Source organism: Crassostrea angulata, chromosome 4, assembly GCF_025612915.1.
Source record: "Crassostrea angulata isolate pt1a10 chromosome 4, ASM2561291v2, whole genome shotgun sequence".
Classification (NCBI taxonomy): Eukaryota; Metazoa; Mollusca; class Bivalvia; order Ostreida; family Ostreidae; genus Magallana; species Magallana angulata.
In genome coordinates, this window is record NC_069114.1 from 10510150 (window position 1) to 10525689 (window position 15540).

The following is a 15540-nucleotide window of genomic DNA, read 5'->3' on the forward strand; positions in this document are numbered from 1 at the left end:
TGTGAAGGTGGTGCTTTTTTATGTGAAGGTGCTTTATTATGTTAAGGTGCATTTTGATATGAAGGTGCTTTTTTATATTATGCTGTGGTTATGGTTCGGTTGTTATGTGATTGTATTTAGGTGAATGATAATAACATTCGGAACCCCTTTAATCCTAATCTTTCTTCTTTGGAAGAGCTACAATGGCTTCTAGATCAGCAGATTTGCAACAGATTCTACAAAGATTAAACTTGGACCATGCAATCCCAAATTTTGAGAGGGAGAAAATTAGTACAGACGTTGTTTGTAGATTATCAGCTTATCAATTGGAAAGTTTGGGCATTTCAAACAGGACAGAAATGATGAAATTAAGGACTGAATGTATTAAATATGGAGCAATTTTGCCCCCAAAAGTATTTACAAATTGTGGTGCTCCAAAATTTGAAATACCCAAATCATTCCTTCAAAATGCCCTAGAAAATGACATGCAAATTTCAGATATTTCTAAACTACTTTCTGTGTCTGAAAGAACTGTTTATAGAAGAATGTCAGAGTTTGGTTTGAGCAAAATGACCTTCTCAGAAATTGACGACGATAATTTAGACCTTAAACTAGGCGAAATTGTGAAAGAGTTTCCTTTGTGTGGTGAAACTATGTTGCGACAAATGCTTATATTAAAAGGAATAAGAATTCAAAGATGGAGGCTAAGAGATAGTATTCATAGGATGGATGATCAAGGCGTGCACGACAGACGTACTGGAAGACTTCATAGACGAGTATACGATGTCCCTGGTCCAAATTACCTGTGGCATATTGACACAAATCACAAACTTGTTCGTTGGAGATTTGTTATAGTTGGGGGTATTGACGGTTTTAGCCGCTTAGTAACATTTTTAAAATGCACTGACAACAATACGTCAAAAACAATACTAGATTGCTTCTTGTCTGGTGTTGAAAAATATGGGATACCAAATAAAGTCAGATCAGACAAAGGGCTTGAAAATGTTTCTGTAGCTGACTTTATGTTGAATCAAAATGGACAAAATAGTATGATTACAGGGAAGAGCACTCACAATCAGAGGATTGAGAGATTATGGAGAGATGTATTTGAAGGTGTGCTTAGTTTCTTCTACAATCTGTTCTATTTCATGGAAGATCAAGGTTTTCTTGATCCTTTAAATTTGATCCACACAACTTCTTTACATTATGTTTTCTTGTCTGAAATAAATAGAAAATTGCAATTCTGGCAAGAAGCGTGGGCTCGACATAAGTTAAGAACTGTAAAATCCTCTCCTATGAGTTTGTGGACAAGTGGACAACTTCAACACCCCACTGGAATTTTAGGATCAAATCTGCAGGACTTTGGAACTGAAGGGTACATTGATGAAAACAGCAATGAAGAAGAGAGTGGTAGACCAATCTTCCAGCCCTTTGATCACAGGATAAGTGATCAGTGCAGGCTAGAATTGTCAATGGAACCACCTAGGCATACAATTAACTTTGGAATAGACTATTATCTGAAATGTTTGGAAATCATTGAAAGAAACGCCCCAACAGATTAACAGATACAAGCAATTGTACCACATCTAATTCAAGTTCAAATATTTTGTGAAATAAATCAAAACATTTAAAAGGACAGTTTTGGACTGTCATACTTTGTAGATTGGTGTATAATGCTTCATTACAGACTGCAGAAAAAACAATATTATTTTACCTTAATTTACCAGTACATCATTATACCTTCTATGATCACTTTATTACCCTGGTCGAGCTTTATGAGCATATTAAAAACTTCCTGTATTAATCATAAGTAACTTGCTTCTCAATACCTCTTGTCTCTGAGAACTTCTTTATAATTATCTCCCTTATTAAAGGGTGAAAGTTTAAAAAAAAGATGGGCACACTGATGCTTGACATAAATCTAAAATAACCAAGAAAGTCGTGAAATGTTTTATTTAAATGTGAAGGTTCTTTACCATTAACAATAAAAGAAAACAAGATATCTGTGAGCCAATGCTCACTAGTGATACCCCCGCTCTGATGTGAATATGCAAAATAAGCAAAGTCGACATTTAACAGAAAGCTGGCATCCGATTGGTACAGAAATATATCCCACAATATGGCATGCCAAAACAAATATTGTGTTAAAATTTCAAGCATCTGCGATAAATAGCTGCTGAGAAATCTTTGACGAAAATTTGTTTGAAAATTTTGGCTAAAAATAAACAAAGTCGTCATTTAACAGGAAGTTGACACCCGATTGGTACAGAAATATATCCCACGATATGGCATGCCTATACAAATATTGTGTAAAAATTTCAAGCATCTGCGATAAATAGTTGCTGAGAAATCTTTGACGAAAATTTGTTTGAAAATTTTGGTTAAAAAATAAGCGAAGTCGTCATTTAACAGGAAGTTGACGTCTGATTAGTACAAAAATATATACCACGATATGGCATGCCTTAACAAACACTGTGTTAAAATTTCAAGCATCTGCGATAAATAGTTTCTGAGATAAATGCGACAGAAATTTTTGTTACGGACGGACGGACAGACAGACAGACAGACGGACGGACAGACACACAAGGGTAAAACAGTATACCCCCTCTCCTTCGGAGCGGGGGTATAATTACCATAACAAATCACACATATTTCACTTCTCTTTGAAGTAATACATTCTAGAAAATGTGTTCACATATGAGTATTAGCTAAAAAAAATAAATCAAACTCAACACCTTAATGACTAAGAACTACTGCTTTAAAAAAATGCAAAACTAGCAGGGGCCACAATCCTCACTCTCACATGAGAAACATCAGTCAAATGATAAGGATACTTCAAGCAGCTTTAAAAAGTGAAAAACAGAAATTTCTATAAAAAATAGCATGTCATGTTTTTTTTCAAATAGTTAATATCTAAAATTCCACACATATTTTAAAATGGAACACACATTTTGAAAAACATCTGTGTAAAAATAATAACACCCCAATCCCATAGTGTCATCATCCTATCCCCTGGGGATCATGATTTGAATGAAATTAAATCTACCCAAACTGAGGATGTTTCCACATAAGTGTCAATTGCTTTTGCCATATGGTTTTAGCGAAAAAATAAAATGGTTCTAGAAAATACTCAAATGTTAAAAGTTCAAAGACAGACAAACCAGTGGCAGACAAAATGATGCTCAGGGGAGCTAAAAAATAAATATGCAAAATCATATACCGGTAAAAAGAATACACACTGATCTGTTCAACAACTCAATGAAAAAAATTACAAGGTGTTCGCAGATCAATGAGTCCAAATTAATCAATTACCACACATTATTCAAAACCTGTAATAAAGACATCTTTTAATTATTCACATTCTTTTACACCTTGGCCTTACATGCATTTCATATTATAAGAGAATGTTACTCCATCAAAGTGTTACATGTAGCAATGTTGGTTCTGCGATGTGATGTGCTGAATCAATTTTAGAAATAGTTCTTTCAAGTTACATAAGACCAAAATATGCATTTAAAAATGCATAATCGTAGTACGAGAAAAGATCCTTTTCTTGTGGGAGGGGAATTTCAGCAGATGGTCTGGGTATTTTCAAAGTGTTGGTACAAGTGCTTGCAGTTGGAATAAAGGAGGTGCCCGGTGTGCTTTCCACAAATTCAATGGATGGATGCAGGACAAAACCAAGAACAGGTTCTTCTGTTGCTCCAGTAGCAAACTGCAGTACATCCCTGAGACCAACAGTTCCCCTTCTACCACCTACAAAACAGTTTCCGAACAAAATGGATAAATATATTTCTATAAATTAAAACATAAAATATAAATTTCTTAAGGAAGCATTGTGGTATACATATTTTTGTTGCCAATTGTGGCTTTTCCTCTTTAACAATGTTCTTAATTTCTCATATTAAGTCATAGAATTTATACACATATTGCACTTTTACTACTGTTTTAAATTTGACTTTCTGTGTTCATGGAAATGGTTGAATATTATACCAAGTCCCTGCTATAAAAAAAAGTTGTAAGTTTAGTGTAACCCGACCTAACCTACAAAAATGCCCTGATCCTACCATTTTTAGATGTCTGTTTTTATCCGATTGTGATTTTATATTATTTCTATTAAAAAATCTGGTTTTAAGTATGACACAAACAAACATTCTTAGGATTCATGCAGAAAAAAATATGATAAAATAAAAAAATATCCCTACCTACCTAACCTAATTTTTTCATTAATGTTACCCTAAACACACAATTTTTTTTTAGAGGCCTAGTGAAAATGAGATACATGAACCCCCAATCCAACTTGAATTTCATTTTGCAATTTAGGAGTTAAATTGCACTAAATGTTTTGCATTATCAAAATCCAAGAGGCCCACCGCCTTGACAGTCACCATAGCCCTTAGATGGACCTGTCAGGGGTCTCGTATTTTCATATTTATTTTTAAGCTTCATTTAGGAGTCTTAACCCTAATCCAAGACTCTTCCACTTGTACTATTTGCTCTTTACAAACATCAATACATTAAAAAGGGGTAGGGGGTCAGATGTTCATTAGATGATGATCAGATTATTTATACCCTAGCTTCAGGGGTCAACAATTCTAAAGTTTTGGTAAAAAGAGACTTGCATGCCTTTAGTGGTCAATCTTTTATATTTACATTCCACATATTCTTTGCGTGTAACGTTGTTGAATAATAATACTGTAACACACAAAGATTTAAACATTTTAACCAACCAAAAATCAGTTTCTTATATCAATTTGTAAATTGAAATATCTACAAACAAAAAGACACATCAAATGTCTTCACCAACTTAGTTTTTTCCTAAGATTTGAAGGATGGAAGAGTTATAAAAAGCTTACTTGCAACTGCTCTCAAATATTTCAGAAATAATGTATAAACTGCACTCTCATATCGTTTGCTGTTTGATCCCTCCTCTGAAAATTTTGGCTGCAAAAGCTGTATCACAGCTTTAATTGTGAGTGTACAACTGCTTGGTCGAAAAAGATGGCGGAACATTGGCAAAACACAGCCAACCTAAAATTGTCATGTATATTAAATATACATTCATGTATTTACCAAACATATGTAACTTTTTTTTATAAAATTAATGATAATATGTATATCAATTTTTATTACTAATATGAGTTTGATGGAGGAGACAACAGATTCCACACAATTTATCATCATTTACCTTGATCAGACCAAGACAGTCTAAACCTTTCTTCAAATTGTGAACACATGCTGATTCAAATTCTTCTGAGCTGTTGTTTGAAAAAAGCCTGTTTAGAGTGCTTTCATCAAAAAATTTTGGCACAGGTCCATTCTGTAGCATACTTAAACCTGAAAATATGTAATTTACATTTGGAAATATATGAAACTCACGTACATGCAAAAAAGCTTTGCCCTTCTAATATTGTATATGATCTAAGCATTAATCTAATTAATGTAATTAATGAAACTCACTATATAGTATATGTAAACACATTTTTTATCATATTACTATCAGAACAGAAACTGCTTTCATATGCATTAACAAAATTAAATGTATTTGCAATTAATTTAAAGGTGTGCATTTTGGATTTTATTACTTTCACGTGATTAAAAAATACACCAGGTGTAAATTTATTTATGTTCATTTTAATCCTCGTAAACCCTTGATTGAACCTGGATAACTAATAGTCTAGATGCTAACTTCTGAATAATTTATCTATTAAACTGTATATTTAATTCATGTTATATTTTCTTTATGTTTTTGATAATTGATTTACAATACATACTCACCTATGAGTTTTCCGATCACAGTATAGTCAGCAGCCATGAACTCTCGAAGTCCTTTGTCAAAATATTTCTCTTTTATGGCTGATAAAATTAGGGCCAGAAACTCTTTTCTGGGGCCTCCTTGATCAATGGCTGTCTGCCAAAAAAAAGGGACCTTTTTTTTAAATCTGCCAATTTTGCTTTAAATTGTTATGAACATGACAAGGAAAGCATAAACATGTTTAAAAAAAATAGAATTAGGGTTATATTACTTTCATACACAAATTAAATTTAACTGATAATCAAATTTTTGGACAGTGCATATATGCAAGGATAGCTATTTTGAAATGAAATTAATACAATAAAATTTTCTCATTTACCTCATCATAAAACTGCACTTCAAGTGTCTTTTGTAGATTTGATATGGAATTGACCTCTTCGAATCCTGTCTCCAATATGTTGTTTCTGTCCACTATGATGAAATTTGTGTCTCCTTCATCACATTGTGTTGTGTCTGTGATTTCCAATTGTCTGCCACAAACAATAACAGACTGCAAGTATCTCAGAATTTCTACAGGGTCCTGGATGCTTTCAGAAATACAATAGTCTATGGCTTTTGCTATGATAAAGTCCATCGGGCCTCCACATGCATCAGATGTGGTTCCTTGACTGTCATCTTCCATGTCTTCAGCAGGGGTGACATCATTAATGACTGTCTGATTTAAGATTTGAGATGAAAATTCTGTTTGAACGGAACTTCTATCAACAAATAAATCACCAGAACTGGTATTCTCAGGCACGGTCAAGTGGCCAGTTCTTAATTGTTCAGGACTTTCTGGACTCTTATCACTGACAAAATCCTCAACTTGTTCAAGAGCAGTTTTCTGATCTATCACTTCTTCAAAGTCACTTTTTTTATTGGAAAAATCTTGTGTCAGGTGTGGGTCAGGTAATTCATCCTCACTTTCACTAATTAGATTAGACCGGAGTTCACATGCATGTAAATGTTCTCTAAGTTCCCGAACACTAAACATCTGCCTGCAGTAATGACAGTGGGCTTTCGATTGTTCCTGCTCGCTATGTTCATTTACTGGATCTGTCGACAAGCTTCTCTGAATTGGTCTGACGTATATTTTTGCTTGATTTTCCAAAAACTTCTTTAAAGTCATTGCATTCCATTCACAGTCAATCAATGTTAAGTCACGACAATTCTGTCTGCATTTTAAAAGCTCAAACCCTCCACAAGTCTGTAACTGAGGAATTCCCAAATTCTCAGAATTCTCATCTATAGCATCTGATGATATTTTTGCCATTACCTCAGATTCAGTGTCATTGGTTGATAGGCAGATTTTTTTCGGTCCAAGGCCAGCCTTGAAATTTGTTTCCTTCTGCAGTGCAGTTGGAATAGAATTTGAATCTTTGTTTGGTAAACATACAACTGTAACAGTCCAACGTCTATTACCTATTCCACGCGGCTTTTTATTAGATGAGGATATCTTGCTAGTATTTCTTTGCTTTTTCCCTTTTCTTTTACCAATAAAAAGGACATCTCGTTGTGACTTTATAAGATCAGCTAAATTTGTCTTTTTTTCCCTCTGATTTTCCCGTACTTTTTCTTCCAGTTTTATCCTGTCTCCTAGGGCAGTTACCCCTAATATAATTACTTGCTCTTCGCTCAAACTCAAAAAATTAGAACTATCAATTTTTTCGGACTCAAAAGTCGGGATTAGGTTACTTAACTTAAGTTCTTCTAATATTCTCTTCATCGGCATGATTGAGTTTGTCGGTTCCGCCATTTTCGTCAATAATGGTACGTTCGGTTGAGGTCAAGTCGTACATGAACACAGATCATCTCGTTGGCGTATATACTTATTACGCAAACGAGAAGAGGAGCTAGCAATTGTGTATTAACTAGATTTTAATAAGATTAATTCTTTTGTTTAACTTTCAAAATTTTGAAAAATAGCGTTTAAACTCAGTCGTCAAAATAAGAGGAGTTCCGAGTGATCACCATCACATAAAAAAGCACCATCTTCACATAATAAAGCACCATCTTCATATAATAAAGCACCATCTTCATATAATAAAGCACCATCTTCATATAATAAAGCACCATCTTCATATGAAATAACCACAGCATAATATAATAAAGCACCACCTTCATATATTCAAGCACCACCTTCATATAATAAAGCACCATCTTCATATAATAAAGCACCACCTTCATATAATAAAGCACCACCTTCATATATTAAAGCACCATCTTCATATAATAAAGCACCACCTTCATATAATAAAGCACCACCTTCATATATTAAAGCACCATCTTCATATAATAAAGCACCACATATGGAGAAATAAGTCCGATTTGTCTAATTTGCATACGGCCGCCATCTTGAAATTGAGGTTGTAACTATTTCAAAGTAATGTATAATGAACATTTAAAATTTCTCAAATAACTCGGAAACGCTTACGCCGGAACATTTTGCCATGGTATGAATTTCACCTACACACCGGTAGAAAAAAAATGACGCTATTCGATTAAAAATTGGTTTATTTTTTATTGTGCCGTTTGAATATGAAAATTTGAAGCGAGAAATGAACCATTTTCATAGTAAAATAGTGAATTAAGTCGATTATTGCCAATTTTGACACAGAATTTCGATTTTTTTAATTGATATAAACGAGTTGCCATGGTGCTCTCTAGTATTTGATATTCCATTCTTTAAATAAATGTACGTTTTAATTTCTTTCTAACTAAAATGAATGTGCCAATTAGTTTTAAAAATTGTCTTTTTTGGGGGTGCTGCTTGTAGGAAAAGGGGCGCCAAAGGGGCACAAACCAGAAAACCTCTTTTAATGTATATTTGATTTAAGCGACATTTCAGGGGCACACAAAGGGTGTTTTAACTAGCCTATGGAGAGAGAGAGAGAGAGAGAGAGAGAGAGAGAGAGAGAGAGAGAGAGAGAGAGAGAGAGAGAGAGAGAGAGGTATTAAGATTATTCTTACGTTATTTAAGTGAATCAGCCTCAGTTTTAAAATGATCTGTTCCAAACCACGGGATGTCAACTTGGATATATTCAGTTATATATAAATATACTTCGTACCCCAACCGCCCGTAACGCACATTCCATGATAAGTATGTTGCTTTTTGTCGTGCTAGTAAATTATCAGACAACAAATAGATTTTTTTCAGGTTTACAATTCTTTTTATTTCAGTTCTTAACAAATATAAACATATGAACATAAAACTCATTATTATCTTGTAACTTGATTCATATAATATATATGCGTTTTACGATAACAATTTAAAAACTATAAATAATACATATTATAAATTTATATTAATTTAAGAATAAATAAATGATAAAATGAACTCATCATGTCAATGATGTCATGTTGTTCTATTTCAATCCAAAGTCAAAGTCAGAACTGTGCAATTCAGTATAATTGTCAATATTTATATAAACTGCACAATGGTGGTACAACATTTAAAATTCTAATATGATATGAACACAATCATACATGCGTGCAAGAACAATAGGCCTAATTCAATATTGCCAAGAAAACGTCATTATTAAACATGGTATCTGGCAGTACTAATTTCAACTTTCCATGACTCCAGTGGCCTTCGTGGGGCTTCAACCAAGGACCCAGACACTACTCTATAGCATTTTTTACTCCACCTTAGAGTCGGCGTTACTTTGATTGGAAACGAAACAGCTCGTCCCTCTCCCAGTTTCGTGTATACAAAAATGTCCCAGTCCTCTGGAAGCAATAATCCACTAAAATCGTCTCTCTGTAGAAGTTTTCTCCCCTTTTGGACCTCCGTTCCTCTGTTATGGAACAAACGGCGGAAGGAATCAAACGTTGAGGAAATGTAGAAGTGGGACCCAACCCTTTGTGAAAGTCTGGCCTGCACTGCGGTGCGGAACTCGTCGGATATTTCCTGCAAAGTGTCTGGATCTATCTGCCAAAAAACATTACATTAAAAATATTTTATTAATACGGTTTTGAAATTACATCTGTATTTAACTCAAGTTTGTAAATGCGGATCTCGATTAAATTTTGCCAAAACATCTGGTACATACCGGTTCATTTTTACTTTTCTTTTGATTTTAAAAATATCATTCTAACTGATCAGTAAATGGCTCGATAGTTATATGCTTACCTCAATTTTTGGCGTACTGAAATCGTCTAAAATTATTTTGGGCAAATGGAACCAAGGCTCCCAGGTACATTCGTACTCCGAATACGACTCCCACTTTACTAGGTATTTCTGAATCTAGAAAAAATATGGAAAAATGAATTTATATTCATGATTAATAGATAAACAAATAGATAAATAAATAAATAAAAAAATAAATAATTTGGATACTTTTACTTACTTTGACACTAAACAAAATTTTGTTTTATGATATTTTTTTCATTCCAATAATAACACTATTAATTGAGCACCCTGTCGTGGGCCTCTCATATTTGTATACAAGATAAACACAACGTAATAATCACTGCTCTGACTTTCTATTAAGTCATTTCACAAAAAATGTTGCTAATCTTAAATAAATTATACTAAAAATTAGTTATTCTGTTACATCACACCAATATATCATAATATTTGAGCGAACTGCAGCACGTCGCCATTACTGTACCCATTGGTGCTTAAACATATTCCCCATATTGAATTCAATAAATATGATAATAAATTCTTACTTACCAATCCATCTTTTCGTTTACATATGAGCCTCTCTACATTAAATTTGTTTTCATACACATAACACTTGGATGCTTTCCTAAGTTTCCTTTTATTCTCCTCTTCTGTTTGACCCTCCGACAACTTTTTAAAGTCAATATTACGTCCTCGCGTTTGCATTTTGGCGCCCTTTGAACTATATGCATTGTGACGTCAGGATTTACGTAGTGTGGTTAATGAATATTAATGAGAAAAAATCGGACTTATTTCTCCATATGATCTTCATATAATAAAGCACCACCTTCATATATTAAAGCACCACCTTCATATAATAAAGCACCACCTTCATATAATAAAGCACCACCTTCATATAATAAAGCACCACCTTCATATTATAAAGCACCATCTTCATATAATAAAGCACCACCTTCATATAATAAAGCACCACCTTCATATATTAAAGCACCATCTTCATATAATAAAGCACCATCTTCATATAATAAAGCACCATCTTCATATAATAAAGCACCATCTTCATATAATAAAGCACCATCTTCACATGAAATAACCACAGCATAACATAATAAAGCACCACCTTCTCGTTAAATAACCACATAAGGCAGCTATGGCGTTCCATATATATACCTTTCAAAAGAGAGATTAAACAGTAAAAAACCACAAATATCATTGGTGACCTGAATGTTTTCTATATCTAACTTAGTACTAACCTGTGATGTGAGTGCAAGCTCTAGATTCTGTAACCTACACTAATTGCGTTTTAGCATAAACTTTATACTGTATGAATAAATAGAACTTAAGATAAATGAGAGAGAGAGAGAGAGAGAGAGAGAGAGAGAGAGAGAGAGAGAGAGAGAGAGCAAATCTTTATAATTCATAAATTAATGATTGATAATTTTATTTATTATGTTTGATAAAAAAAAAACAAGTGTCAAAGAAGAGATTAATGATTCCATGTAGTAATTCTAAAACAAACAAAAAATTATTATACAGTTGATGTTACAAACAACAATTCAACCTTAAGTTTTGAAAACATCACTAACACCACATAATAGAAATGTGTTTTAAAAGGCTTTTCACATTTATACAATATCCGACAAACAATTAACGTACAATTTTATCTTGGTATAAATCGATATGTTTCGATATATTTTAAGATTTTATCATATGTAGTGTTGTGAAGTACGAACGACAACTCAGGAATATAACTAGAAACATTTTAAGAAGAGCTTGGACTTTGGGTATAGTTGAGTCAAATGGCAATGTGACGTAGGCCTGTCTATTTCATTATAGGCCACTCAGCCATGGCTCTTTGAATTCAACAAGGTTTGTCTGGATTTTGCGCAAGACTACCCAATCTGTGTATATTTCGCTTGAAACTAGCGTCATTGATCGTTACATCCTACTAGAAGTCCAAGATCTTGTTAAAATGGTTCTACACTAAATAAAACGTTTAAGGCCTTTCCGGCAGAGCTAGGTAAAAAACTTCGATGGTATCATTCTCTCATCTCGGGTCTTCCCGACAGGCTCGGAAAAACACCTCGAATGCTTTACATAAGCGTCAATGACCCCCACTTAAAAAAAAAAAAATTGAAATTTGATATAAATGCAAATATTTTACGATCTGTTGAGACGTTAGCAAGACTTTATTTAAGTCAATGATAAACCATCAAAAATACCACCGAAGTGAGATGCAAGGATGTCTAGTCGATACTTATTTTAAGGGAAAGCGACTCTATTTTGTATAAAATTTTAACATCCAGTGTATGTTAATGCATTCAAGGTGTTTTTCCGAGCCTGCCGGGAATGCCCGAGAAGTTTCGTTTGAAAATTACCGGATGTAAGAATTTTTATACAAAATGGAGTTGCCGTTTCACATCAATTTATGAACTGGCTAGACAGCCTTGTATACATCTCTTCTGTATAATATATTTTAGGGTATATTATTGAATTTGATAAACTTTAAGGTTAGCTCACATCTCAACAAATCGTAAAATGTGTTGTATTGATAAAAATTTTATAAAAAGGGGATTATCATGGACACCTATGTACATGTAATGAATTCGAGGTTTATTGTTTGACCTCTGCCGAAAAGGAGTTTCCTAGCTACTGCAACTGTTACTACAAAAAATGACAAGCATAAGTGGGTCAAGTTTTACACTTGACATTTTGACATTAAACCTTTCATTTTCACAACTTAGTACACGTATACTTAAACCATTTGAGGACACTTGGGACCTCATGACGTTTCATCTCCATTACTTGGTTCACTTTAACCGAATAAAAACTTTGTACTTAAACCATTACTCATAAAAGTATATATACGATACTTCAAAAGGTCGTGTTTTGCAATCTCTAATGGTTTTCACTCAAGCAAAAATGTAAACGTCTGTTGATTTCCCGAATTGAAACTGATATGCATCTGCGTAGTGTGCTAAATTTCATTATGACAAACTGCTTTAAAAACACCTCAAATTTATGCAGATTTAAAGTACCTTTCAGGGTTATTTCATGCCTCTTTAATCGTGCTTCTCTTGCATCATCTACCATCTAACTTTATAAAGCATTTTTACATTTCATACATGTATATTAACTTTTTTTTCTTGCAGCGCCCCTAGAGGGTGTATTGATTAACATACATGTGACCTTTGGCGGGGGGATATTGACCTGTGCAGGACTTTTGCTGAGTAGTGTATTTACCATCCTGGCCACGGTTATTGTTAAAGGTTTAAGTGGTCTTGCGCATGCCTATTTGTCTGTCTGTCTAATAGTTTTACGAGCAAAGCAAGACAAAAGGAAGTACAAGGTTCATCTTTTTAGGTCAACAAAGAATGATAAATTTTATGAGATGCTACATAAGCATTTTGACCTAAAATTAAGGCAAAAATTGTTCCTGCAATACAAAGTTATCGCTTTGCTACTGATTCAATCTAATCAAAATTAGAACTCTACGATACGCTATACTTACAAGTTCTAAAATCATCCCGTACGAGGTCACTTCAGAGCGACCTTTTTAAAAGTATGAATAATTGTAATCTAATCGGAATCAAACTTTAGTATAAACAAATCTAAAAATAGCATGATAGCTTTATCTCTTAGAACTCTGATGCTCTGTCGTCTATTTTATGCCAAATTAAGTTTTTCCCGCCAATATTGTGTTATTATTATCCATCCAATCTGCCATTCCTCTCTGAATAATGCAAATTGCAATAACAAAAAGTCAGAAACGCCACGTGCACTATGCCATGACTTTACTACACGAGATACCTCGGAGGTTTAGGTACATCGAGATAAAGAAACACATTTCCGAACTACCATCTAAATTTTGACAGCAGTGATTTCATTGGCTACTTGAAAGTTCGCGCTGAGGCGACCCTGTGCGGTATGTTGTTAGATCTTGCCTAGCTTATCATTGAGGATCGGCTTTAAAAGTTTAACTTTAATCATATTGCTACAGCTGTAAAGGAATATCAAAAATTAAAAACTAATATATTTATCGTGATCTTAAAAATCATGTTCTAAAATATTGCAATTGACGTGTGTGATATTCTTCAAATGCACTTTCATGAACACACATTAAAACAACTATTCCTTGCTTTTGTGTCGGTGCAGGATGTGGGGTCGCCCATACAAAATATTTCCAGCACAAGATTCAGAGATAAATGTGGCTAATTACGTGTATGATACATTCTGGTATGAAATACCTAGATACATGTAAGATACGATTATATCTTCTTTATTTTCCAAATTAATGGAGAGCGCTAAGCAATTAAACTGCAAACTCATGTGATAACTGAACTGAAACGAAACATATCTATATACAAATGTATGAACATATTTATGATGGGACATTAATTAAGTTTATAAATTACGGCAGTCTGTAGCAAATAAACCTCCTTTTTTATATTAAAAAAAATGCAAAGATTGACATTTTATGCTTTCATTTTGCATATCTTTTTGTATTGTTAATATAAAAAATGAATATCCAAGTAACAAATATTGAATACGAATTCAAAAAACAAATCCCTGCACACTCTTTTAAGAATAGTGTCCGGTGTTTGTGCATAATGTGAAGGACGAACGACCCCACAGGAATGGTACGTAAAGTATGTATGTTGTCAGATCCTGTACATAGAAATGATAGTAACATGTAAATGTACACAAAGTTGTTAATTATATATATCCATAATCATATGTTATACATGTATATACATATAATGTGTGTATGTATCTATTGTCTTAAAAAATGTTGTGATACCTTTAAAATTGAAAAACATCAACTTCTATCAAATTATTAAATAAAAGAGTTTTCTCTCTCTCTCACATTGTTTCTGTCTTTCCCTTTCCCTTTTTATCTTTTCTTTCTCTGCATGTCCTTCCTCTCAACAGCAATAACACATTTTGTATCAAATGACTGTTAGTTATCTCATACATGCACACGACTATGAAGTGAAACACTTTTGTTCAGTGTACATGAGCAGACAGTTTCCGAGTCATTTCCTTTTAAACTTGTAAAGTCACGGAGTTCGTTGACAGGTTTGACACAAACTGAATCAAAATGAAAATGTATTGAACTTACAATCAATGTCATGTGGATATGCACATGCAAATATTAAGTGGCATCTATTACTGTTTTTCTAATGTATAAATAAAAACTTTTAAATATTACTATTGAAGATATCATACAAAAAATTTTGATTTTAAATAGTGGTTATTTATTATGCCAAAAAAAAATCGGACAACTTTTCATACAGCTAGGATGATATTGTACACCTAGTATTTAAAAAGTCAAATTCAGTTACTAAACTTAACAAAATATTTCTCCTTCTCTTTCAATCTATGTTTGTGTTCTGTCTGTCTGTCCGTACGTCCTGCTGTCTGTGTGCGTCCGTCCATCTGGCTGTCTCTGTCGTCTGTCTGTCTGTCTCTCTCTGTCTCTCTCTCTCTGTACGATTTGATTTTGATTATGGTTTTTTTCTTAATAAAAACAAATCCATTTTTATCGGCGAACACAGTGTTCAACGCAATAAACACAAGACGAAAGGTGACTAATTAAGAATGTGCATGAATTGAAACCTCAAAGGTAAACTTTCAA

At 33.4% G+C, this 15540-nt stretch overlaps 1 protein-coding gene and 1 pseudogene across 1 annotated transcript; both read right to left on the minus strand.

The window, feature by feature from the left end:
• Positions 1–1917: 1917 nt before the first annotated feature.
• Positions 1918–7574, minus strand: LOC128179279 (uncharacterized; annotated as a pseudogene).
• A 1645-nt stretch (positions 7575–9219) lies between these two features.
• On the minus strand, positions 9220–10700 carry LOC128181506 (uncharacterized). Its single transcript, XM_052849931.1, has 3 exons — positions 10452–10700; positions 9906–10019; positions 9220–9704 (listed from the first exon to the last, which is right to left on the minus strand). Exons 1-3 carry the CDS (start codon positions 10605–10607, stop codon positions 9312–9314), a joined length of 663 nt encoding a protein of 220 aa, XP_052705891.1. The 5' UTR covers positions 10608–10700; the 3' UTR covers positions 9220–9311.
• Between the last annotated feature and the right edge of the window lie 4840 nt (positions 10701–15540).

Bases quoted from the DNA above. Each gene is read 5' to 3' on its own strand.
- LOC128181506 (XM_052849931.1), bottom strand. From the start codon at position 10,607: ATGCAAACGCGAGGACGTAATATTGACTTTAAAAAGTTGTCGGAGGGT. The intron at 10,020-10,451 runs GTAAGTAAGAAT...TATTTTTTCTAG, and splicing joins GTAAACGAAAAGATGGATTG to ATTCAGAAATACCTAGTAAA. The intron at 9,705-9,905 runs GTAAGCATATAA...GTTTTTTGGCAG, and splicing joins TCAGTACGCCAAAAATTGAG to ATAGATCCAGACACTTTGCA.